The 24,823-nt window shown below is 41.6% G+C and overlaps 2 protein-coding genes across 7 annotated transcripts in view; one reads left to right on the plus strand and one right to left on the minus strand.

The window, feature by feature from the left end:
- The window catches only part of acp7 (acid phosphatase 7, tartrate resistant (putative)), a 50,993-nt gene extending 33,470 nt beyond the window's left edge, over positions 1–17,523 (minus strand). Inside the window, exons 1-8 of one of the 4 annotated variants that reach the window (XM_063183639.1) lie at positions 17,338–17,425; positions 15,556–15,674; positions 14,803–14,888; positions 14,576–14,714; positions 9,578–9,778; positions 9,057–9,239; positions 8,649–8,674; positions 6,045–6,142 (exon numbers count right to left, since the gene is read on the minus strand). In XM_063183639.1, the coding sequence (XP_063039709.1) occupies positions 6,045–6,142; positions 8,649–8,674; positions 9,057–9,239; positions 9,578–9,778; positions 14,576–14,681 (614 nt within the window). In that variant the 5' untranslated portion in view covers positions 14,682–14,714; positions 14,803–14,888; positions 15,556–15,674; positions 17,338–17,425. Of the gene's footprint in view, positions 1–6,044; positions 6,143–8,648; positions 8,675–9,056; positions 9,240–9,577; positions 9,779–14,575; positions 14,715–14,802; positions 14,889–15,555; positions 15,675–17,337; positions 17,426–17,450 lie in introns of those variants that run through there. The other 3 variants (XM_063183637.1, XM_063183640.1, XM_063183636.1) reach the window with 3 other exon arrangements.
- LOC134434953 (KATNB1-like protein 1) lies at positions 16,974–24,809 on the plus strand. 3 transcript variants are annotated; one of them, XM_063183641.1, is made up of 10 exons: positions 16,974–17,161; positions 18,411–18,538; positions 19,525–19,562; positions 20,052–20,376; positions 21,047–21,162; positions 22,793–22,843; positions 23,224–23,313; positions 23,993–24,109; positions 24,200–24,293; positions 24,493–24,809. In XM_063183641.1, exons 1-10 carry the CDS (start codon positions 17,038–17,040, stop codon positions 24,526–24,528), a joined length of 1,119 nt encoding a protein of 372 aa, XP_063039711.1. In that variant the 5' UTR covers positions 16,974–17,037; the 3' UTR covers positions 24,529–24,809. The 3 variants fall into 3 exon arrangements, with proteins under 3 accessions (XP_063039711.1, XP_063039712.1, XP_063039713.1); XM_063183642.1 differs by having other exon boundaries at positions 23,993–24,097; XM_063183643.1 differs by lacking the exon at positions 16,974–17,161 and adding an exon at positions 17,497–17,575.
- The last annotated feature ends 14 nt before the right edge of the window (positions 24,810–24,823 follow it).

Raw genomic sequence — 24,823 nt, forward strand, 5'->3', positions numbered from 1 at the left:
GTTTGTTCTTTCTGGCCTAGGGGGAAGGTAGAATACTAGAGTAGAGTGGAGTAGAGTAGAGTAGAGTAGAGTAGAACAGAGTAGAGTAGAGTAGAGAAGAGAAGAGAAGAGAAGGGAAGAGAAGAGAAGGGAAGAGAAGAGTAGAGTAGACTAGACTAGACTAGAGAAGGGCAGTGTTAATTTTGACAGGAATTTTTAATTTAGTTTTAGTTTTAGTCTCTTGACGAAAATGTAATTTTAGTTTTAGTCACAATTTAGTCATCTAAATCATTTTTGTTTTAGTCTAGTTTTAGTCGACTAAAATTCATACAATTTTAGTCGACGAAATCTAAATTCATTTTAGTCGACTAAAATAGGCTATTACATTATTTCCTCTTGTCTACACTTCTCTATAAAATTGTCAAACTAAAATAGGGCCTACCATTTGGGGAAATCAATGATTAAAATAACATATTGTAGGCTAATAAGAAAATATTGTAAAAAAACTGCCAGAGCGTCTTATAAGCCAGTGCGTCCAATGTGTAAAAAAAATCATGGCCGCGACACTCATAAATTGCTGTCGATATTTTAGAACGACTTCGGGGGAATATGGGACTGCACGTTATGAAAAAATGGCCTACTTGTGGGTATACCAGTAATCAAGAGCGTCGCGGGGTACAGTAGGTGCATGCAGGCAAGGACGCCTGGAGCCGTACGGCCGTACGCACTGTGGGTACCTTCACCAGTGGAGGAAGTTTTTTTTTTTTTTTTTAAATAAATATTACGCCTATTGTGTCTTCTATGAATGTTGTGACAATGCAACATATTATATGAGAAGAAGCAGCATGAAGCAAATTAAAGAGCAGAGACTCCATTGGGCACCATTAATTTACAAAGGCAGATAGCCTGCTTTTTGCTTCTGTGCGTAAAACTCGCGCGCTCCTGAAAAAAGATACAGTAACAAGTTCTAGTTCCATCAGCGGAATTCTAACTTGTTGAGCGGCTACCTCCAGTCAGACATAGCCCGCAAATTTAAGTCTAGTAGTTCTAGTTAGCAAAGACAGCTCTACATTTCCCACTTGGAATAACACATAGCCTATGTCGTGGCGTCGCTGATGGCAGAACAGTCAAATAACCGAAGTTAATGTCTTGAAAGTGACAAGTTTCAATCGTAGCCAAAATCCAGTTGTCATGTGGGCTAGGAAGAAGGCATCGGATGGTAGCAGTACAGGTAGGCTAAGTTGTTTCATTCATCACTGAGCCCGCCGCGGCAAATATTATAGGGTACTTTGCTTCTGGTGTCATATTTCCTAAAGTATTTTGGTTTAGTTCTGTGTATTGTGGCTTTCTACAGAGACGGTTTTATGCTTTGTAGCATACTAGCTTCGGACGGCAGCACTGACAGCTGGTTTAGCTGGTTATGTGTGCTACGCAAATACATTATGTTCAGGAAAGCGTTCTAAAGCAATTCTGCATGTTTTGATGACATGCAGTTTGGGTGTTTTCTAATGCTTATTGCGCACGTTTTCCTGTTTGCTGACATGAACAGCATTCTGCGATTTGTGTGCGAGTGCGTCAGTGGTTCTCTTGTGCTCTGTCTCTATTGCGCATTTGTTATCAGCCTGGACTAGCATTCAGTGCATTACAATGGCACGGCACCTGTTGGAAGACGTCTCTCTCTCTCTCTCTCTCTCTCTCTCGTGCGCGTATTGCAAGCTGTTGCATATTGTTTGCTTGATGCAAAGTTGTGATGGCACGTGACACGCGCTCTCGTTGACATGGTTGTGTGTCCATGGTTGCATGCATTCGCAGGACGTTATTGCAATAACTCATTTGAAAGCGTGGAAGGGTCGTTCACTTCCTATTTCAGTGTCCTTGACTGAAACAAGTCGCAAAACTCCACACTTCCGAATCCTTTGCGATCGGCACTAAAGTGATTCTTATCAGAAGGCTTTTGCCTACGCCATAGACCCTTAAATTAGCCTACAAACATTAGCGAACATTGAAAAAAGATCAAACAACGACCGTCGGGTAGCAGGTTCATGAAAGCGCAGGGAGTGGAGAAGTTCCACAAAAATGCAGAGAAAGATGTTTGCTACTGTGCGACAGCACCACCACCTATTTCATGACTGCTTAAACTTCTTCCTCATGGATAAATGGGCAACAATATTTTCTCCAGCCAGGATTGCACTGAAAAGTAGGCTACTGCTGTTAAAAAAGGGTCACGGTCACTGCCTGTCACTGTGCCTGCTGCGTGTGTGTGTGAGGGAGGGGAGGAGAGAGGAGACGCGAAGCAGATGAGGCTCGCGCCTTGCGAAATAGCAGGCAATTCTTTTCCAATGTTTCAGTGACATATTAACAAAAATGCTTCCTATTGGTTTTCGTCTCGGGTGGTATTGTAGTCACATTTTTATTTTTTTGACGAAAATATTAATCAATATCGTTATATTTTTCGTACAAACGCATGCTGTTTTTTTCGTCATCGTTGTATTGTCGTCAGGGGAAAAACAATCGTTACGAATATTTATGACGAAAATATTTCGTCACGAAATTAACACTGGAGAAGGGCAGAGTAGAGTAGAGTACAGTAGAGTAGAGCAGAGTAGAGTGGATTAGAGTAGAGTAGAGTAGAGTAGAGTAGAGTAGAGTAGAGTAGAGTGGAGTAGACTAGAGAAGGGTAGAGTAGAGTACAGTAGAGTAGAGCAGAGTAGAGTGGATTAGAGTAGAGTAGAGTAGAGTAGAGTAGAGTAGAGTAGAGTAGAGTAGAGTAGAGTAGAGTAGAGAAGAGAAGAGAAGGGAAGAGAAGAGTAGAGTAGACTAGACTAGAGAAGGGTGGAGAAGAGTAGAGAAGACTAGAGTAGAACAGAGTAGAGAAGAGTACAGTAGAGTAGAGCAGAGTAGAGTGGATTAGAGTAGAGTAGAGTAGAGTAGAGTAGAGTAGAGTAGAGTAGAGTAGAGTGGAGTAGAGTGGAGTAGACTAGAGAAGGGTAGAGCACAGGAAAGTAGAGTAGAGTAGGGTATAGTCAGGTGGAGAAGAGGAGTCTAGTGTGGTAAAGTCTAGTATTTGTTCTTGCACGCCTACTTCACAAGGAAAGTGGAATAAATTAGTAGTTAAAGTAAGTAGTAGTAGGGTAGTAGTAGAGTATAGTACAGTACAGTACAGTACAGTACAGTACAGTACAGTAAGGTACAGTCCAGTAAAGTACAGTAGTATAGTATAGTTAAGTAGATCAGTAGCTGTACTTTCAGGCCTACTTTACAAGGAAAGTAGAAGGTCTAGGCAGAGTAGCTTAGGTAGTAGAGTACAGTCAAGTATACATGGGTTCCACATTTTTGTTTTCTCCTGGCTGCGCGACACTAGTTGCGTACAACTCTACCTCTGATTGTTGGAAACTGCTGTCGGTCAAAAAATTAGCTCACATGGCTGGCTGCCAGTCTCTTGCCCTCCTCACAACATTGTGTTTATAAACACGGTGAACCCATGTATAGAAGTGGTGGAGTAGAGTAAAGTACAGGAAAGGCAATGGGGTCACACCATTCCCTGAAAGAACTCATAAACTACACCACTGACCTGAACCCATAAACTGCCCCTCTATGTGCTTAGAGGACAGGGGATGTTCGTATGCAAGACAGTACAGACTGTCCAAGTCTACGGAGAAGCGCTTAAGCCTATTTCAAATCAACCTGACAGTGAGGCTGAGCATGTCTGAGGTGGGGCAGTTGTTTTCAGAGTGAGAAGTCCGAACACTTAGAATCCTTTTTGTTGTAGTTTATTATTTCATGGCCATGCCATGAAATAATAAAATACAACAAAAAGGATTCTAAGCGTGCAGACTTCTCACTCTGAAAACTGCTGTTGGCCTTCGTCCTGCACCTTTCCCTGGGATGTGCACAATCCTCTCCTTCAACTGAGGTGGGCCAGTTGCCTGCTTCCTTAACCCCTTAGCGCAGCACTATGGCTCTCTGTAATGTCATAGCAATGTTGTTATGATGTAGTTAAGCATTTTCAGCAAGTAAATAGGGTCGCCGGCGACCCCAGCTGCAGTAAGAGGCTACGGCAGACACATCCAAAAGGAAAATACAGTAAAAGCATCAGCTAGAGGCATTAAAGATGACATACGGTACCACCTGACAACTCTACCACCTGTGTCTGGTTGCATCTGGTTTTATCGTTTTCTTTAGGATATACAACCTCTTCTTTAAGGACAAACATGAAAGTGGGGAATGTAACATTTTGCATTTAACCTACTAATCAAACCTGACCTACATTTCCTTGACAGGTTGTTTCTCACGTGGCTGAGATCATTGCTCGTGCCGTTGTTTATGACAACCTTAGTTAAACACACCCACACCTGCGTAAACCGTCAGGTCCTGATGATGATTTGATGGACAGAAAACTTGTATTGTGAGAATGCCTCCAATGGTTGTTTACCTTATCTAGTAGCCTCACAATATGCAACGCTGCTACAAAGCAATGCTGTTAAAGTCTTTTAAAGTCTTTTTTTTACCACAGCACTATGCCATTACACAGTTCCTATGGTTATATGTTACAGCTTGCTCATGTCATTCTGGAAAGAGTAAATTCATGACAGGGGCCATGTCACAAATCAATTCAATTTTAATGAAATTAGTCTTTTTTTCATGTGCATAGTTTCTTAATCTTCAATACTACTCGCACATGTGTTGGCCTAATTGTGTGTAGGCCTAATAGTGTGTAGGCCTAATTGTGTGTAATAATAATAATAATAATAATAACAATAATAATAAATTTTATTTTGAGCGCCTTTCAAAATACCCAAGGACACTTTACAAACAAAACAAATAGATAACAGTAGAGAAAGTATAACAAAGCTTCAGTGAATTAACAATAGGAGAATAATTAAAATGCAAAAATAAAAAAGAAATAAAAATAAAATAAATAAAATAAATGTTTTAAAATAAGAAAAAGAAGTAGAATGCATTTGAACATAAAATAAAAAGGAGAAAAATATAAACTAATAATTAAAGTAAAGTGGAAGTGCATGTTAGTGTGTTTGAAAAGCAGAAGTGAGGAGGTGTGTTTTCAGCTTAGATTTAAAAGTAGACAGTGTAGAACACTGACGAAGTGACAGTGGGAGTGAATTCCAAAGCCTGGGGCCAACAATACTGAATGCCCTGTCGCCCATGGTGCGCAGGTATGTGGAGGGAACTGTAAGGAGGAGTGAGTCAGTGGAGCGTAGTGTGTGGGTGGGATTGTATGGGGTGAGGAGACTTGTGATGTAGGAGGGTGCAAGGTCATGCTGGGCCTTGTATACGAGGAGGAGAATTTTGAAATGGATACGTGAATGGATAGGAAGCCAGTGTAATTGATAGAGGATAGGGGTAATGTGATGCCAGGGTCTGGTGTGTGTAAGTAATCTACTGTAGCTGCTGAGTTTTGAATGTATTGTAGACGGTTAATCAATTTAGTAGGGAGACCAGTGGGTAGGGCATTGCAATAATCTAATCTGGAGGTTACGAAAGTGTGAATGAGGGTCTCAGCAGAGGTAGGGGTAAGAGAAGGGCGGAGTCTGGATCTGGTTTTAAGGTGGAAAAACACAGTTTTGGTGAGGTGTTTAATATGGGACTCAAAGGAGAGAGAAGAGTCAATGATAACGCCCAGATTTTTTACTTCAGAGGAAGTGGAGGTAAAATAGTCAGGGATAGAGAAACAAGAATGGTTAATCTTTTTAAAGTAATGATGGGGTGGCGATGATGATGGCTCGGTTTTGTTTTGATTAAGTTTAAGAAAGTTTTGGGTCATCCAATTACTAATTTCATTGAGGCAGGTTGTTAAGTTAGAGAGAGAGAGAGTGGATGGGAAGGTTTAGTGTGTATGTAGATTTGGGTAGGCCTAATTGTGTGTAGGCCTAATTGTGTGTAGGCCTAATAGTGTGTAGGTCTCATTGAGTGTAGGCCTAATAGTGTGTAGGCCTAACTGTGTGTAGGCCTGGTAGTGTCTAGGTCTCACTGTGTGTAGGTCTAATTGTTTGTCGGCCGAATAGTCTGTACTAGGCCTTACGGTGTGGCTGAGTTGAGGTACTTACTAGGCATTCTCGTGATTGCCAGGGCAGGTCATGTACGGTACGTAGGCCGCAATGGACTCCACCTGGCGCATGAACTCGTCCCCGATCCGTGCGTTATCCTGGAATGACACAGAGTAGTTTCCTCAACAACAGCAAACATCAACACCTCACGCTACAGTAGGACGCACTGATTTGTCCCATTCCTTGACTGCATCATGACTGCTCCCTTGCAAGTGTGACAGCACTCGGCCACACGCCAGGGCTTGACACTAACATTTTTACTCACCGGCCACTGTGGCTAGTGGTTTTCCCAAGTCACTAGCCATCCAGCCTTTCTGCCAGCCAGAGTTTTGTTGTCAGATTTTTTTTTCTTTAAAATGTTCTTGCATTCAAATACAAACAATTGATGCAACAACAACAACTGTGATGTGTCACCCCAAAGAATAGTTACCGGTCAAAGTGGCTAGTGAGACTGAAACTGTTACTAGCCACAGCCAGGTTTTACCAGCATTTGGCTGGTTGGCAGGTGTCAAGTGTCAAGTGCCAAGCCCTGGCCACACCACTCAGGACTCGAATCCGCGACCTCCAATCACAGCTTTAATTTGTCATGAGAGCACAGGTACGATACCACTGAGTCACATGATATTCGCATGGAATGGGAAAAAAATGGGTGGCTCTTACTGTATTGGCCCCTTCACCGAGCTGTTTGTGACACCCTGTGTGTGACACAGACACCCTTGTTTATTCGTCCATAAACAAGGCTTATCCTTCAATACAACAGAGTTGCAATTGCCACTGCTAAGACCGAACAGATAAGTACCAAATAAATATGATAGAATAGGTTCAGCTAACTATGTGATGAGAGCAAATACTATACACCTTCTTGTCCTGATGGATTTTAGACTGCCATGTCCCTTTAGCCATTTCAGCAGCAGAGCTACGAAACCTTTCACAAATGTCCCCAGTGTCTGCAGGGGTTATGACATAGTTCAATCGTGCGCAAAATGATGTTGACAGAATAAATGCGGCCGCATTCAACTGCTCATTACTGATAATAACGTAAACCGTATATTCATTTGATTTTAATATTATGAGACAGATCGTAAAGGCGGAGGGAGAGAGAACCCTCTAATGACAGTGGGAGATGGAGAGGGAGAGCAAAAGAGAAGAACGCGCCGCGATCTTGTCCGCGGCACCGGCGCGGCTTGTCATTACACCAAATCAATTTTCCAGACGACTTACGAGAAGGCCCCCATCTACATACCAGCCAGCCTCGACGAAACCAGAACCAGTCATTTGGCAAATTCTATAATGGGGTGGCGATTAAGGTTTACAGCAAAACATGCACACACACACACAGACACACACACACAGACACAGACACACACACACACACACACACACACACACACACACACACACACACACACACACACACATAAATACGCGTAAACTGACACGCGCGCACATACCATGCAAGCCTGTCTTGCCTTTAATGACAATCCCGACAGGTTCTTTTCCGCCTGCTCTGTTTTTGCAGTCATAAGGCTCAGGCATCGGAGGAATGAAGGGCTCTGGTCTGGCTTGGTGACTAGCACTGTAGCAGGAGCTCCTGTATAGGGAGGGCGAGCAGGGCACTTGCCCCTGGGCCCAGGGCCCTCCCGTATTGGTGCTTAGGGGGCCTATTGTGAGCTTGGCAAGCTGTATACGGGGCCCTATAAGTGTCTTGCGCTGGGGCCCTGTGTGCAATTGTTCTGCCACTACACTGTAGAGAGAGTACTGGTTGTTCTGGGGCCTGGGGGATGATTAAGAGAGGTCTTGCTTGCGGTCATCTGATCAGAGGGTAGGTAGGCTACTGCGGGATACTTCTCTTCCTTATAGGGCTACAGAGCACTGACTAAGCACAGCAGAGACACCCTGTTCAGATTTAGCCTTCATGTCCCCGGCCTGCTGAAATGATTATCTCCCCAGAGACTGATTCCAGTAGCAAAAAATGCCCAGAAGAAATGTGAACGCACTGACTTGAACCTTTTATTATACTGTATTAGATGGGAGGGGAGGGGAGGGGAGTGGGCATTTTCAAAGAGTCCAGTACAGATTTAGCTTTAATGTCCCACAGCCATTTCCTCCCCCGAGACTAATTTTTAGTGGCAAAGAAATGCCCAAAAGAAGATATTGCGGAGGTATTTTGGACCATTACCATCAAGCGTCACTTGCAAATAGCCCCTGTACTTAGCCACAGCATGCAACGTAACAACCCTAAAAATAGATCCCATATACACATATAGTACAGTACATCCCATGCCCTCACTTCATTTGGATTACCATAGCTATAAAAACATAGCAACATCATTAGTCATCACCACATCGTTAATGAATCAGCATGCAACAATTTGAGGATTTTTGTCTTTTTTCGAAAAAACACATTTATGGACGATGTTTGGACGCAAGAGGTCGTTTCGCTGCCAACGCACATCTGGTTTGAAGGGCTTATTTGTCTGTCCGGCTCGAAGCCTGTTGAGTGTTTATCAGGTGTTTAGACAAACAGGATGTGTTAAGACATGCCGACACGTCAGCATGCAACAATCCACACAATACTTCAGCGCTATTAAGAAAATGCCTCACCTCATTCATGTCATAGGCAAAGTCCCCTGGAAGACAGACGAGAGAACAGAAACATATATATATCAGCTGAAAATAGCACAGATCCATTCATTTCATATAATAACAATACATACGAGGAAAACCATCAAATGTGCTCTTGATAAAATTTGTATAAATAAAAATAAAAAATGCAAATCATTCACAAGGCCCTTGGTATTGTGTGCTGGAGATGCAGTATCAAGCTCTGTATATCCATGGGAATAGCACTGCCACCGCTGTCTCTAGTTTAACATGCAGTATGCTATAAAATGCAGCTTTGGTTGGTCCTTGTAAGATTTCAAATGAGAACACATAATCATACATGGAGTAGCTGTGTTAGCCTTATGTACATGTACATAGCCTTATGTAGATCTAGTAGGCCTGTCTCACCAATGTGCAGGATGGCATCGTACATGTTGACCTGGGTGTCCTTCTGCAGGCGGGCCAGGGACTGGGGGTTCTCGTTGCCCATGTCCCCGAACAGGGCGAAGCGCGGGCTCCAATGCACCCCCTCCTGCATGGCCCTGAAGTAGAAGAGGTCACTCCAGCCAGAGTCACTACCACAGTGGTACACTAGAGGGCGCACACAGCCAGAGCAGGACAAGATACAGTACATGTCAATAGGCAGAGTGATAATTTACACATACGGTAGCTACACATACAGGCATAAACACAAACATAAGACTAACACCAACACATCTGGATGCACGCCTCCTGATTAGTTTAGTCAGGAACACATTCCCACAAAGCTTTTTAAAAAACGCTAGTCACTTTACATGTGCATGTCATCTGAGGTGTGAGTCATCAACATCAACAAGAAAAGTCATGCATGTTTAAGTACTTTGTACCTCATCTGCAAATGAAATATTATTATATTAATATAAAGTATTTCTCTATGTGTGTTTCAGTACCATAAGACACGGCAGGCTTCAGGCCCTTCAATATCACTGTGTGCATGAACATGGTCCTCTTCTCTGAGCCGCCATCTTGAAACACTGTGGCCTCTCCCTTGGCCGTGAACTCGAACCGCTTGCCTCCCATTACCCCGTACTCCACCACACTGGCCGTCTTGTTCTGGGTGACCCAGGTGACCACCATGGAACTGGGGTGCCCTGAGGGGGGAGACAGAGAGAGAGAGAGAGAGAGAGAGAGAGAGAGAGAGCGAGAGAGAGAGAGAGAGAGAGAGAGAGAGAGAGAGATAGACCGATAGATAGCGTGTTAGAAAAAATAAGATGAGATAAGGAGAGACAGTGCGGGAGATATAGGGTGTCAGTCGTGTCACAACAGATACAGCTGCATACACACATCCCAAGTGCATAGCAAGACTGTCTCCTATAGCTACCAAAATGAAAACAAAAACTGATGATAAGTGGCAGAGAAAAGCAAAATAAAACATAAAACCCACAATCTCAGAGCTTTTCTCACGACAGGTTTACAGAACCGTGTCTAGACAAATTAATATACTTTGGTCGTGGGCCATCACCTACGGTCGCAGTGTTGTTTTAAACACATTTCCCATGTCACCAAAAATAAACGCAAGCTAGATCTTTATTTATACAAACTGCATTACCAAAAATGTGAATGTTATGCGTAGCTATGGAGAGATAGACACAGAAAGAGGGGTGATCTTGGGTCAACCTGGCCCTGAGACATAGCAACTGGATATAAAAACATTCACACAATTAAAGAGCCCTTGCAAATATGTTTGACAGTATTTATTTATCTACAGTATCCATTTTTGTGCAATGGACCCTTCTGTAACTCTGTAATATAGAGTAGATTGACTTGATAAGGGCTCAGTCGCTTAAGGGCACCCAGAGAAAACAAGCCCTACTGATAAAGATGGGGAACGTAGCTGCACAGTGATTAAAGTAATGGTGCAGCGGTTCTCAAACCTTTTTGAACAAATGCCCCCACTGGCCTCATCATAAGCCTATCAACGCCCCCTTGACCTCATCATATGCCTGCCAACGCCCTGGCCTAGAAATCTAGACACCCCATAGTGGCCGCAAATTGTGTCAGCTTTCAGCTGTAGGGGTTTAGCTCACTAGGCTACCAACGGCCCTTTATGCTGCGGTCACACTGCCAGCGTTGAAAGAGCTAAAACGCTGCTGACTCCTGCCTGGAACACACAGGTCAGGGGCGTTGAACGCGGCAAACGATTCAACCTGAAGCATTTGACCAAAAATATCGACCAACCAAAACTCGTGTTTAGAAAAATGTGAACATTCCATTGGCTAACGCCCTGCCGCCACCGAGCTCATTACATATTTTTAGATGAAGTTCAACTTTTGACGCCCTCGGCTTTTGACGCTTTTGACTCTAGACACGCTTTGTGGCTTTTAACGCTTCGCCGCCTGCTCTCCCATACAAAGTCAATTACTTAAGCATCTTTCCAAGCGTTCAACGCCGGCGGTGTGACTGCGCGGTAAGAATTTAAAAAATGAAATTGATTAATGCCCCCAATTTGCAACTGAGTGCCCCCCTCTCTGCTGTCTCCTTCTCAACTACCCCCCGAGTGCTACCTAACACCACCTAAGAAGCTGTAGATGCTGTATTGAGAAACACCATCTGATAAATCCTACACCTTTTAACCATCTTTAGTCAATTTTCTAAATGACCTCAGGAGAGCCGCATTCTCATTGAGAGAGCAAACATGATGTGCATAACGTTTAACTCACATCACATCATAACCTCTTATACTTGCTGTTCAGAAACACCTTCTACAAATTACTTTACAGTAAGAAGTATTTAAAATTCGGTATTCAGTATTATCAGTATTTTAAAAAAGAGTGCACACTTGCTCCAAGTTATTGTACAGTGTACATACTGTTCAGTTGTTAATATACTGACGATACATTGGTCTATACTAATGGGGTGGGCATTTGTGACTGCTGGTTAAGGTAACTGGTGTGTGTGTGTGTGTGTGTGTGTGTGTGTGTGTGTGTGTGTGTGTGTGTGTGTGTGTGTGTGTGTGTGTGCGTGCGTGCATGTGTGCATGCGTGCGTGCGTGCATGTGTGCATGCGTGCGCACGCGTGTGCATGCATGCGCACGTGCATGCATCTGTGTGTCTGTGTAATGTTTGCATGCGCTTTGTGAATATTTGTGAACTGGAGCAAATCAATAGGTTTAGTAGTCACACTACGTGGTATTGTGGCTTTGTAGGGCAGTAGGGCGATATAGGGGAACTCCATCAGGCATTTCATCCTTCCCATGGGTAAGCAGCATAGCACAGCATGTCCGCTGTGCGTGCCATGTAATCTGAGATCATTAAAGATCGCCTTCCTCTGTAAACCACTTAATTCTGGCACTTTCTCAAGTGTGGTAGGTCACACCAAATTCCCTATACATGCTGCACGTGACAGTGGTATTGTATCCCCACTGGCTGTATTAGCCATTAATGAGAAACATAAAGAGTATTGAACGAATCAGAAAAGGCCCCTCTATGCAACGTCAAATCACCATACAGGCACATAGAAGCAAGATATTACATGTAGTTTTGTGTTACAATCATTTCGACAACAGTGACTTCACCAATGGGTGCCAACAGTTGTACTTTCGCTTCAATGTCGCAAGTAAAACCTGGATCTGAATCTTCCCAACAATTAACAAACAGCTCAGATGGTGAGTTCTACACTTTTAAAAAAGATCTGTCAACTCAACTTAACTCATTCAAGTCAACTTGCTGCTATGACAGACTTAAGTTGAGTTAAGTCAAACAATATGTGTGTGTAAATGCCCAGCCTAATGTATTTCAAATTAATTTGAAGGATTATTTTGAGTTTTTCAAAGCGTTTCGCATATTTTGAAGTGGAAGTTGATGTGTGTAACTGAGATGTTCCTGCGCAATTCGCAACTTGAGGCTCGGACCCACCAACTCTTAGTCAACGCTCCATTTCGGGTATGGGAGGCACAGCACGATAACGCTGAGCTAAAGGACCAGTCTGATAGCTCAGCATTACCAATACTGTACGAGACTTCGGGAGGGAGGTTTACTAACATCCAGGGTTTAAAACCAGCCAACCAGCCAAATGCTGGTGAAATTTCAATTTGGCTGGTAGAAAAGACCAACTTACTAGCCACTAAAATCTATTTGTGTGTGTGTGTTTCGCTGGTAAGATTAACATCTACTAGGCATGTTGGCTGGTGATCAAAAATGCTAATTTAGGATCCTGCTAACATCTCACACCATCCTCTGCTAGTTGGCCTCTGTTACATGTGCACTGAATCTTACTACTTTATTGTGATGGTCGATGAGTTCACAACAGAAAGTCTTCTGCTAACAAGTCAACAAATCCTTTTTTGCAGTATTTTTCCGCTGCTATGCGAGCTTGAAACTGCAGCACCTTTGTGTCTTGCAGCCTTTCAAGGAGATCGGATCGCCTGCAATCCCGTTCACTATTTGCTGAAAAGGCTTAACTACATTTGAACAACATTGCTAGACGTGGTCATTATTACCATTTGGTGACAATAAGATTATGATGAGGCTATAACCGTATGGCCTCTCTGCAAGAAAGGTTTAAAGGAGTATGCCACTATTTTGGGGCTTAATACAGTTAAAATCGTTGGCTGGGGTTTATAAAGGTGGTAAAGTGTCTTATTTTTCATGTTAAGCGTTGTCTTGCTGTAAGACAAGTCAAAAGAGGGAATATGTCGCTAAGCTAGTGAAAGTCAATGTATCCGTGTAGCATGCTACACGGATACATTGACTTTCACTAGCTTAGCGACATATTCCCTCTTTTAACTTGTCTTACAGCAAGACAACGGCTTACATGAAAAATAAGACACTTTACCACCTTTATAAACCCCAGCCAACAATTTTAACTGTATTAAGCCCCAAAATAGTGGCATACCCCTTTAACATAAACTGAAGCAAAACTAACTGAAGCAGTCAGCTATCTAGATACTGGAAAAGTTTGTGGAAAAGCAATGCACTGTGACTTTTACTATTATCATTCTGGCTGGTGTTTTTGAGAAGAGATGCAGCTTTTTCTGTCCTTTGACTTGGTTTTTTGACAGTCATCGCCTCATATCATTGAAGGAGGATCATGACAAAATGAGATAAAGATAATTACTTCCAAATTAAGACATCATGACCGACATCAAAACACCTCACTACTAAGAAATACGTACGTGGCAGATTGTTTGCTTTGAAACCTCATATTTGAGTGACACAATTGTAACACTTACATTATAATCTAAAAGTTGTTTTCCTCTTCTACTGACCCTCCGGTTTAAAGTGCAATTGCAAAAGTGCAATTATCGCTCATTTAACCTACAACTGCCCCTCCAAACTTAGGCTACTTAGTTATGGCTCATGAAGGGTCAAACTCACAAGTGCATTTCAATTCAAGTCAATTCAATTCAGTTCAATAAGTTTATTTGACCATAACAAAATCACATTGGACAGAGCAGACGCATTCGTTTCACAAGTGCTAATTTGCAACACCAGCCCATAGGAGGCCCTCAAAGTAGACATAACAATCAAAACACAAAGGGAAAAAAGAATGAACAACTAAAACACTTTTGGACGCATTGTTACAAGGTTGAAAAATCTACTTAGCATTGCCTAAATGAGGCCCAAAACCAAGAGGTAAACATTTTAACAACATGTGCATTAGTGAAGTTATAGCTAGTAGAGGGCATTGGAAGACATCCAGAAGCACCTTACAAGCTGTTGATAAGTCACTAATTAAATTAAATCACTAACTAAATTATTTTGAAAACATTCTATTTAGGTTTGAAATAAAGAAAAAAACTGCACCCATCAGATCTGTGCAATAGATGGTTTTCCTGTTGTGTTGAAAGCTTTCGGTCGGTAGACCTTCATCAGGCAAGAGTCACTGACTTGCGTACTCTTGAAAAGAAGGAAACCCAAAGAAGTGTAAACGTGTGTGTGAGTAGTTACCTGGGTAGGCTATGTGGATCTGTTCAGGCTGTGTCCAAACAGGGGGTACGGCTAGAGCCAGAGGATAGACCCCACACAGGGTGAGAACAGCAGCCAAGGCAAACATCTCTGCACTCCGCTCCAGTCACACGCGCACTGCCTGTTTGAATCAGAGTGACAGAATGAAGGATAGAGAGAGAGTGAGAGAAGAAGAAAAGATAAAAATGACGAAAGTGATAATAAAACACCTGCTTGTCTGTTCTTGTCTTATGACTTGTCCTGCGGCAGCTATTTCATTTCAATACAGCGTGATTGCCATCACACTGAACGTCACCTGATTCAAAGACAAAAAAATGACATTTAAAAAAAAGAGCACCAAGCATAAACAGACGCGATACAAACTCTCCCGAAGTGGACTCTGTCCTCCTGCAGGCTAAAGCAGTGTTAGAGGCACACAGCACAACAACAGTGGCTGAACAACACTGTGATTTAGCAAATACTGCAGAGTCAGCACATTGGATGGCTGCAGGAAAAAAGTTCACACAGTGCTGCAATACTGTGGATGACTTCCTCCACTGGCAAGGAGGTCAAGCCTGGTTATCACTGAGTTCAAATATTATTTTTTATTATTTTTTCACTTTATTTGACAGGACAGTGTGAGAGGTGGACAGGAAGTGAATGGGGAGAGAGATTGGGCGGGTCGGCAAAGGACCCTGGCTGGGAATTGAACCCGGGTCAGCCGCATGGTAGACGAGTGCCCTACCGGTTGGCCACGGCAGGGTCGATCACTGGGTTTGATTACATTGAGTCGTCAACCACTGTACACAACTCTGGTCTATGTTAGCTGCTTTAAATGTACATTATAAAACTACTAAGGAGGAGATTCATACATGATTTTATGACCACAAATGTTGCCACGTTGTTAATTCTTATTGACATCCTATATGGACAGGCACCAGATTGGCACAAAATATGTAATTATGGTACAGTACATTCCTTACCAGGTCAGTGTGATGAGAAGACTGAGAATGTGTGAACGATGACTGCTCTTGGTGGCTGTTAGACTAGTGGTGGTGGTGTTCTTTGTGTGTCTTGCATGCTTGTAACCACACTGTTAAGCCTGAGTCATGGAAAACAGAACAGAAACAGATCATCACATGCACTCATATGATATCGTAATAGTCCATATACTTAAGCCAGTAGTACAATATCTCGACACTGATTAACACATTCAAAGTGAATTTTATATCAAATAAAATAAGGTGATAAAGCATTTATGGTGTGCTAAACTATCGTTGGCAGACACGAAACATTCAAATCTTAAGCTTACACATTTCTTTATTTCGCAATCTACTTTGTAGCTCCACTACAATAACCCCTTTACACAAAGCATAAATCCTTGGAATAAACACTGAACCAGGAAATGCAAGGTTGCACTTTTACGCAGAGAACACAAACATGTTACTTTTGGTCAATACTCCATCTGTGTTGAACACTTCCATATTGGGGGACAGTGGGGACACCATGTTTGGGAAAGAGTCTTGAGATTGCAAATGAAATTCTGTGCCATCTGGGAAAGTGAATGACAAGTACAGTACAGTCCACCATAGAGTAGCAAGATCTTCATAATCTGAGGGAATTTAAGATGATCACTGAACTGTGAAGACGCGGTGCCAGTCTCGCAAGTACCCAGAAGTAGGAGGTTATGTGAATGACTAGAACTCTCCTGCACCACTACACTGACTATACGTTTACATTATGTTTTTAATTCAGAATTAATTATTCAGAATTAAAAAGTTCCATCGAGTTTACTTTGATCTTTCTGAATGAAGAGGTATTTACATTATGTTTTCAAAGCGAAATTTAGATTTATTCAGAATTTAAGTCAGTTAATTCCGAATTAAATATGGCCCATCATTTGTGTGCCATCCTTTGACTGGGAAAGTAGGGTAAAATAAGACCATGCCAACTGAAAAAGTTGGCTATATGAAATTATATAATTTATTTAGAAGGCCATTGCCCATTCATCAACATATCTGTAATATGCCAGTAGGCCTAGCTAGCATGTGCTTTCTACAGTCCTTGGCTGTTGATAACCTTTGAGAGTGATTGTAAAAGGTTATTTTGCAAAGAGTAGCACATAATTACAGTATCATAACCTTATTTTCACAAAGCAACTGCTTAACCAATGTAAATCCTATATTCCCATGAACCAGGAATGAGACGGGTCTGGACAGGCCTAGCATAGAACTACACCATATAACTATTTATATGGAACTAGGCCTACACCAATAAACTGGTCACACTGTTTGTTCCACGCCAGCTACAGCAGCTGCAAACATAGGCTACTTAGCCTACATGTAGGCCTACAGGTTATTACCTTTTTATAGACTATAGTCACGGGGTTTAAAAGCCTCAATACTTGTATGACGCCGAGATTACTCTTGCGGCAGAATGTCTCTAATCTGGCTCTTGCCAGATAAATGTGTAGTTCAATCTTGACGCGAGCCAAGTTGTTACAATGTTACATTGTTCCCAGGCAGTTGTTACTGTTCTACGGGCAGCATACCGTCAGACGTTATGGGCATGTAATGACAAGTGTTATAGGTGTGTAAACGAGGTTTGGCTCTAATGAAGGCTAATGTAATCAAATCGTTACCCGATTAAGCGCAGGCAATAGCCAACAGTAGACTTGTGGGGTTGGAATTGACTTAGACATGTTTAACTGTGTTAACACGCTGTGCGCAAAAACACCAAATAGGCCTAAATCTTTTTTTGCTTACCTGGTTAATTTACGACCTATTGTTTCCTTCTACGACCAAACATTTGCCTACGAAGCTGCGTGTTGTTACTGAATAACAGAAATGGGCGAAAATATGGTTGCGTTTTGACAAACCTGTTAATTCTCGTAACATAAATGTGTGAATGTGCGCGTTACAACAAGTGAAGGCGCCGTTGTTTTGTTTTGATCCGATCAAGGAAGTGTGATGAGGACCAGCCAGTGACAGGAGCGAGAGCATTGTGGGTAACACGTTTGTAAAAGGAGCCATACACCAATACTGAAACTGAACACCCCAATGTTTCAAACATGGTCTGGGTTTTTGTGCAAACCTTCTTCAAATTAGGAATTGTCAGCAACTTGACATCAACTATTAACTAAATAAAAATAACATGCACATATAATATAATAATAATCTGATTAAGTGGGCTAGCCTACTAGGCATACATTTAGTTCCTTTTATAATAATATAATATAATATAATATAATATAATATAATATAATATAATATAATATAATATAATATAATATAATATAATATAATAAATAATAATTATTATTATTGTTATTATTATCATTGTTATTATTATTATCATAACAGTAACAATAATTAACAATAAGTTGTTAATGTGTTGTTGTTGTTGTTGTTGCTGCTGCTGCTGCTGCTGCTGCTGTTGTTCTTATTGCTGGAAGAAACATAATGGCAGTGTCAGGCAAGATAAGCAGATACTCAGTTAATGTGTTTGTAACGGAGAAGGCAACCTGTGAGTAATGTACTGTGAAGAGGTTAGTTTTGTTTTCACTTGTAAATGACACTATGTTGACACTAGAACTGGACTGACTGCAAAGAGCAAGTCTTGTGCACAGTCTGACTGCAATAGGGGTTCCATATGCTCCGGAATTTGGATTGTATTTACACCAGCAACAACACTTGGCTTCCAACAACTCAGCTGAAGAGATCACGAGAGTCAAAAGCAGTGTCATAACAATACTGTAGTTACTATTGAACAGACATGGAGCGCTACTACGCTTTGAAGCAACGGCCTACTCATCACCAGTGTTATGTCACTTTGGCAGGAGAGGCGTTCACCATGTCTTCAGAAGACCATGATGACGAGGGAGGCTACCAGAGTGTTGATGACGGCTCAGCTGATGATGAAGGACGGATGTACTGGATAAGATTCTCCTCTGCAAAACACCTGGAGGCAAGTTTAAGGCCATGTCAATTGACATTGGCCCTAAAATACATGCATTGTGCTGTTGTGTGTTGTATTAGGGAGTGACTTTTCTGATTGTGTTTGTGCATTTGTTTGTAAATGCATTACATGTAAAGGTCCAAGTCACTATATAGTTTTTGTTTCATGTTATCATTATTAATGGATGCAGTCCTTAATATAGAGATGCCTGAGGTATTTATTTTCCATTTATTTCACATTTGCTAACACTTCCTTGCTTCTGTTATTCAGTAGCAACTACATTTAGGCTACACTGTAAATAATTTGTAATCATATTGACATCTGGATATCAATTGTCTATATACGTTTAATAGTTTACTATTCATCTTTGGGCCTGCTGTCTGCCTTATGGTCAGTCAGTCTGTTTGTCTGTATGCCATAATCATCTATTATGTCTGCTAATACATGGTGTTTGGCACCCTTTACAGACAAACCATCCACATAGTGGGCAGACAAACCCACAGACATTCAGACAGACAGACAGACAGACTGACTGACTGACTGACTGATGGACTGACTGACTGACAGGATTTTTTGCAGCACCTGGCCCAACCTCCTCTGGCGAGACAGATACTTACCAAATGAAGACCAAGGAGTTGACAAATATAGAAATGAATAATTGTCCAACAAATGTTTATAGCATAATTATTATTTAATGGCATTTAATGGCAAAAAAGATGGCATTTGTGTAGTGCTTTTATCACTCATTTGAGAACTCAAAACACTTAACAATAAATGCCTCACACATTCACCCATTGACACGCCCTTTGACACACTGGTGACAGTGTCTGCCACGTAGGGTATTGCTGTGTCACCAGGTGCAATTATTAAATGCTAACTATAGCCTACTCTCTGAAGTTAGATCCTCGTTTGGAGGAATGCAACTAGGCTGCTAAGCTGATATAATTAACAGCACTTAATGGCCGCCGGTTTATTCCATTGGTTTTGTTTTGCAGGTGGAGTCCTCCACAAAGGAGGAAACAATCAAGAAACGGTGAGACATCAATGGGGAAACAGTTAGTCTTATCTTAGTCTTATCTTATAGTCTTAATGTCATCAGACACATGAGACCAGGGCTGGACTGGGATGAAAAATCAGGCCGGGCATTTTCAGCCAAGACCGGTCCACCAGGCATTGAGAGAGACAATGAAGCCTGTGACAACATTTTTAGTCATCTATTACAAGCTATTTTGACCACAACAGCCAAAATGAATATTTAAATCTGACTCAGAGAGGTCAGCTGTAGCGGCATGAGGACTGATACCACTACATTGAGGGGAAGGCCAGGCCAAAATTATCAACAGTCCACCGGGCAAATGCCCTGTATGCCCTATGGCCAGTCCAGCAGTGCATGACACACATGATAGAGATAGATATTAAGCCTACTGGAACAAAGAGATGTTTTTCTGTAGAGATAAGACACTGACTTATAGTATGTTAGGACTGTTATCTTTACCTCATTTATTGTTTACCTGCCCACCAGAAACCCTATAGTCCGTTCGGGAAACGCCCCCGGGAGGCTCAAGCGAGTGCTGTCCAGCAAAAGGAAAAAGCACCGGCCCCTCACCGTCAGTACGGCTATCCGTAGGAAGCAGCTCCAGGGCAAGCTCCAGGACGCAGCAGGTGGTGAGGGCCAATTCAGCAGCACCTTCGGCAGCAGGGACGGAGACGAGACGAGAGGGGCTATGCCGCTGAAGGAACGGGAGATGCCCAATAGACTCAGCCAGAAAGGCCAACAGCGTACAGAGTACCAGCCGCTGGTGGCGAGGGACGAGGTGGACACCAAGTACCGAGACTTCTTCAAAGAGGTGTGCACAATTAATCATACTGTATATGCACAGAGGCGCATCTGGTCACCAGGCTAGGCAGGCAGCCAAATAATAGTGATGGTGAATAATAGTTAAGATTTTAAACTACATTAGTGGTGAATAATAGTTAAGATTTTAAATCTTAATTTGTCGCGAAAGTTAATTCTTTTGAATTTTCGCTTGGGGCCCCAACTTACCCTAGAATCGACTCTGTGTATGCATGTACTGTATGTACACACACACACACACACACACACACACACACACACACACACACACACACACACACACACACACACACACACACACCCATACACACACACACACACACACACACACACACACACACACACACACACACCCATACACACACACACACACACACACACACACACACACACACACACACACACACACACACACCCATACAAACTCACACACACACACACAAGCTGTATGGCCCACGCACACGACAAAGAGTAACATAACCATTCACTCACTAAATGCTACATGGATGCCACTCAGTGCCAACCCTTCAAGGTGCCAGGTTGTAAACATAGCTTAGTCCATATAGCTGACTAATTCTACAATGACATTTGCTGTTGTCATCAGTAAACCTGCTGAGTGGTTGTGGTGATTTGCATGTCTTTGTACACTTTTTGCTTTCCAGGTGACTGGAGAGCACAGCAGAATGACACAAGTGCTGTCTGGGAGGCTTCTCCGCCTCAAGATCGCTTGCAGTCTGTGGAAAAGAAGCTCGGAGGAACTGCTGACATACTTGTTAAGGTACAATAAGTATCTAAAGATGGCGTAGTAAACAGCTTCTTGTGCTTTACTTGCACTGTAGGCTACTACATGTATCACCATTGGAGTAGTATAATTCAGTATTCATATACTGTAAAAAAAAAAATTAAAAAAAGGATTTATTGACTTGTTTCAGAAGAGCTATTTTTTCATGTTCTGTGAGCTAAGTAGTTACCCATCACAACAAAGTAATAAGTTAACGTACATCAACTGCCATTCAAAAAATATAAAAGCCTGTGATGAACTCTTGCAGACTTATCAGAGTTGTATAAAGCAGATGTTCTCTTACAGATGTACTTACAACACTGATATTACTGTACATGGTTTCAACTTTAGACTTATAGACAGGCCAATTTAGACATGCTGTACATGCAATTTTCATGTCACCTACAGTTGTTGACTTGGTCGTTTAAAGTCAATGATGTACAGTATAGACCGACTTTACTTTTTGCAGTGTTCAAGAACAACACAAAGTCCTCTGAATATCCTGACAGCACAATCATCACATCATCGGTAACACTTTAGAATAATGGATGCAAAAAAACATTTTAAAGACTTAATAAATAATTAACTATTGATGAACAAAACATTAACAAATGTTTGTAAATGACTAGGAAATGTAAACAAATGCTTGTAAATGACTAGGAAATATTTTGTTAATATTTTATATTTATTAAACATTTACAAGTTGCTTGTAAATGAATAAAATACTCTGCTATAAGGTGTGTAAAATCTTGCAGATATCATTTGTAGATATTTTATAAAGCATTATTATATGGTTGTGACGTCATCTGTCGAATGCTCCATTCATTTCAACGGGGCTCCCCAACGTTCGGACGTCTGTTATTTTTCGATAACGGACGGGTTGGTCTATAACAGACCGCTGTCAATGGCAACAAGACTTTTCACTGCTAAAGCGACTTTTCAACAAGACTCTAATCAGCTGCTGTGATAGACAGCACCCGTTGTCCTGGCTACCGCTGTCAATGGCAACAAGACGTTCACTGCTAAAGCCACTGGCTTGTATACAAGTCAGTGGCTAAAGCGAATGTTTCATATCACTCCGCAGGGGGTCCGGTCTTTTGTCACTCTAATCAGCTGCTGTGATAGACAACACCTGTTGTCCTGGCTAGCCTACCTAGCTGTTGCCTAGCGGTGTTCCACAACGGCACTGTTTTGTTTTGCGCAGCAACAATCTTAACATTAAATAGGTCTAAAGAAATGTCCCCGCATGTGTGAATCATTTAAGTATATCCATATAATAAGCGGGTTAACTTTCGGCGAGTCGGTCGCTTTGTGGAATAGCAGCACTTCAGAGAGAACAAGACCCCTCCGCTCCGCGTCGGGGTCTAAAGATTCTCTCTGTCGTGCTGCTATTCCACGGTAGCGACCTTCTCGCCGAACGTTAACCCTTACTTAATAAAACTTAGTTAACAATAAAAACATTTGTTAATGTTTTATTCATCATTAGTTAATTATTTACTGAGTCTTTACTAAGGAACATTATTATAAAGTGTTACCACATCATCAAATGTTTCGATGGCACGCAGGACACCAATGTAGACATACGTGATTTGTAGACCTTACCTACAGATTTTTTGTTCTTTTCTAGGCTTGAAGACATAAGCTTGCTTGTTGACTGCCTTCCCATCATTACAAAACGGTAACTTTTTATTATACTATTTCCATTGCTGGTATTGTTGTTGTTGCTATTGATTTCACTGTAAAGTAGCTGTGACTTTGTTGACTTTTTATATATATAACATTACAAAGATCTGTTTCACTAAATTTGGACAGTCTCCCAAAAGCACCATTCCAGCAAAAACAAAAGTCTCCTTCATGGTACATTTGGGGGGATGGTCAAAGCTAAACAGGCCCTACTTAAGTATTTGGTATCTAAATAGGTCTTACATCACTATCTGATGTTCTTTCTGAAGAGCACCTGATTTTCCTTTTTCGAACAATAGACCCAACACAGCACTCTCTTTTTCCGTTTTTTCCATCTGTTTTTTTGGTCTATTTATATCCTGTCATTGTTCTTAGCCTTCAACAGGAAACCTCAGACATCTCCCTGGGATTCTGTGTGGAACTTCTTCCATTGGTCAAGAGCGCCCTCCAGAGTCCATTTGAAGAGTGAGCAGTTTTCTTGTTTCCTTGTTTTCAGTGGTCTGGAAGTAGAGTAGAGCAAAGACACTTCATTGATCCCTGCAAAGAAGTCAAGAGTGTCAACACATAATACCAGTAATGCCTGAAAGAATATTTCAAGATGCGCATATAGACAACAGGTAGCTCTTTCAGTGCCATGGACTTGAAAACGAGTCTTTTCAGAATGTATGGCACAGTGCCAAAGACTTGGTATGAAGTCAATTGCATTTTTTTAATGGGGGGTGGGGCCTAACACGTTGATCTGGTATGTTTGTTGTTCACATAGACAAAGAATTCAAATTTTCATGACTCTTGAAAAAACACTCAAATGTTGAAAAAAGTCTGGCAACCCCTCGGTCTGAATTTGAAAATGGCTGGCACTCAATGAGTTAATTAAGACAGGTCAAAGAAAATGGAGAGAAAAAAAAACTTTGTGTAAACATATCCTAGGAGTTTTAACGTGGCCAAGAAACAAAACGTGTTGGCAAGTAGTAAGTCTGTGATGTAATATTAAGTTTTAAAAAGCTGACTACACTTTTTTCTTCTTTATATTCTCCTTCTCATGTCTGCTGTTGTGAAATGCACTTAGCATACTGTACATTTGAAATTGATCACCATACGAAAAATTCTGAATATGTGCACAATCATATATTTCATTTTCCTGTAGCTATCTGACGGTGGCTTTGAACTGGGTGCAGTCTGTCCAGAACAAATGGTGGCCACAGTTCATGGGACAATGTGACAAGGAACTGAACACAGATCTGTCCGATAGGTATGTGTGGAGGTGAGGAGGACTGATGTTATTGTCAAAGAAACCTGACAGAAAAGTATTATTACACCCTTTATTGATCACAACTTAAACCTGTCTTCACAGAAATATTTATACAATAAGGAGCCAGCTACAAGCTTTGCGAGAACATGCATCACGCATATGTTTATTCTCTGGAAACACAGGCAAAATAGCAAAGGTGAGTGTTCAAAGCTTTCCTCTTTTGCAGCCTACCAATATTTATCCCCTTGTGTTCATGTAGGCCTAGGCCTACTTTTCTTTGTGGCCAGTGGTACATACTTTATGTTCGTGTTAAGGCTACACTTTTGTATTGGGTCCATCCAATTTTTGGTATGATATTAACAGCAATTCAACTGTTTGTTCAATTTTCTTTTCAGAGTGTGCAGGCAAGTTTGGTCCAGCTGCCAAGGTGATGGGGGGGATGCAGAGGATGCTGAGACCTAACAACTGACACTTGACTTCAAATAGGCTACCCCAGACAGTGTTTCAGAAGAAATCACTTTTGCACTTTTGATTTATATAAATCTGAGAATCTGACTCAGGTGTAACTTGTGGAGATTGTGTAGTCTACCTTACTGAAAAAATAAATAAATTGCATTGTAACATTGTAATAAATGAGGAAAACAGACAACATGTACCTCGACTACAAATGGGTTTGGGAAACACAATGAATTTGTATGTAAACTATTGTTATGTGGAAATAAATAA

This window comes from Engraulis encrasicolus, chromosome 19 (assembly GCF_034702125.1).
Source record: "Engraulis encrasicolus isolate BLACKSEA-1 chromosome 19, IST_EnEncr_1.0, whole genome shotgun sequence".
Taxonomy (NCBI): domain Eukaryota; kingdom Metazoa; phylum Chordata; class Actinopteri; order Clupeiformes; family Engraulidae; genus Engraulis; species Engraulis encrasicolus.

Excerpts from the sequence above, each read along its gene's own strand:
- LOC134434953 (XM_063183641.1), top strand. The coding sequence starts at position 17,038 with ATGTGTAGTTCAATCTTGACGCGAGCCAAGTTGTTACAATGTTACATT. Across the intron at positions 20,377-21,046 it reads ACCGAGACTTCTTCAAAGAG|GTGACTGGAGAGCACAGCAG; the intron begins GTGTGCACAATT and ends TTTGCTTTCCAG. Across the intron at positions 22,844-23,223 it reads CTTCCCATCATTACAAAACG|CCTTCAACAGGAAACCTCAG; the intron begins GTAACTTTTTAT and ends CATTGTTCTTAG.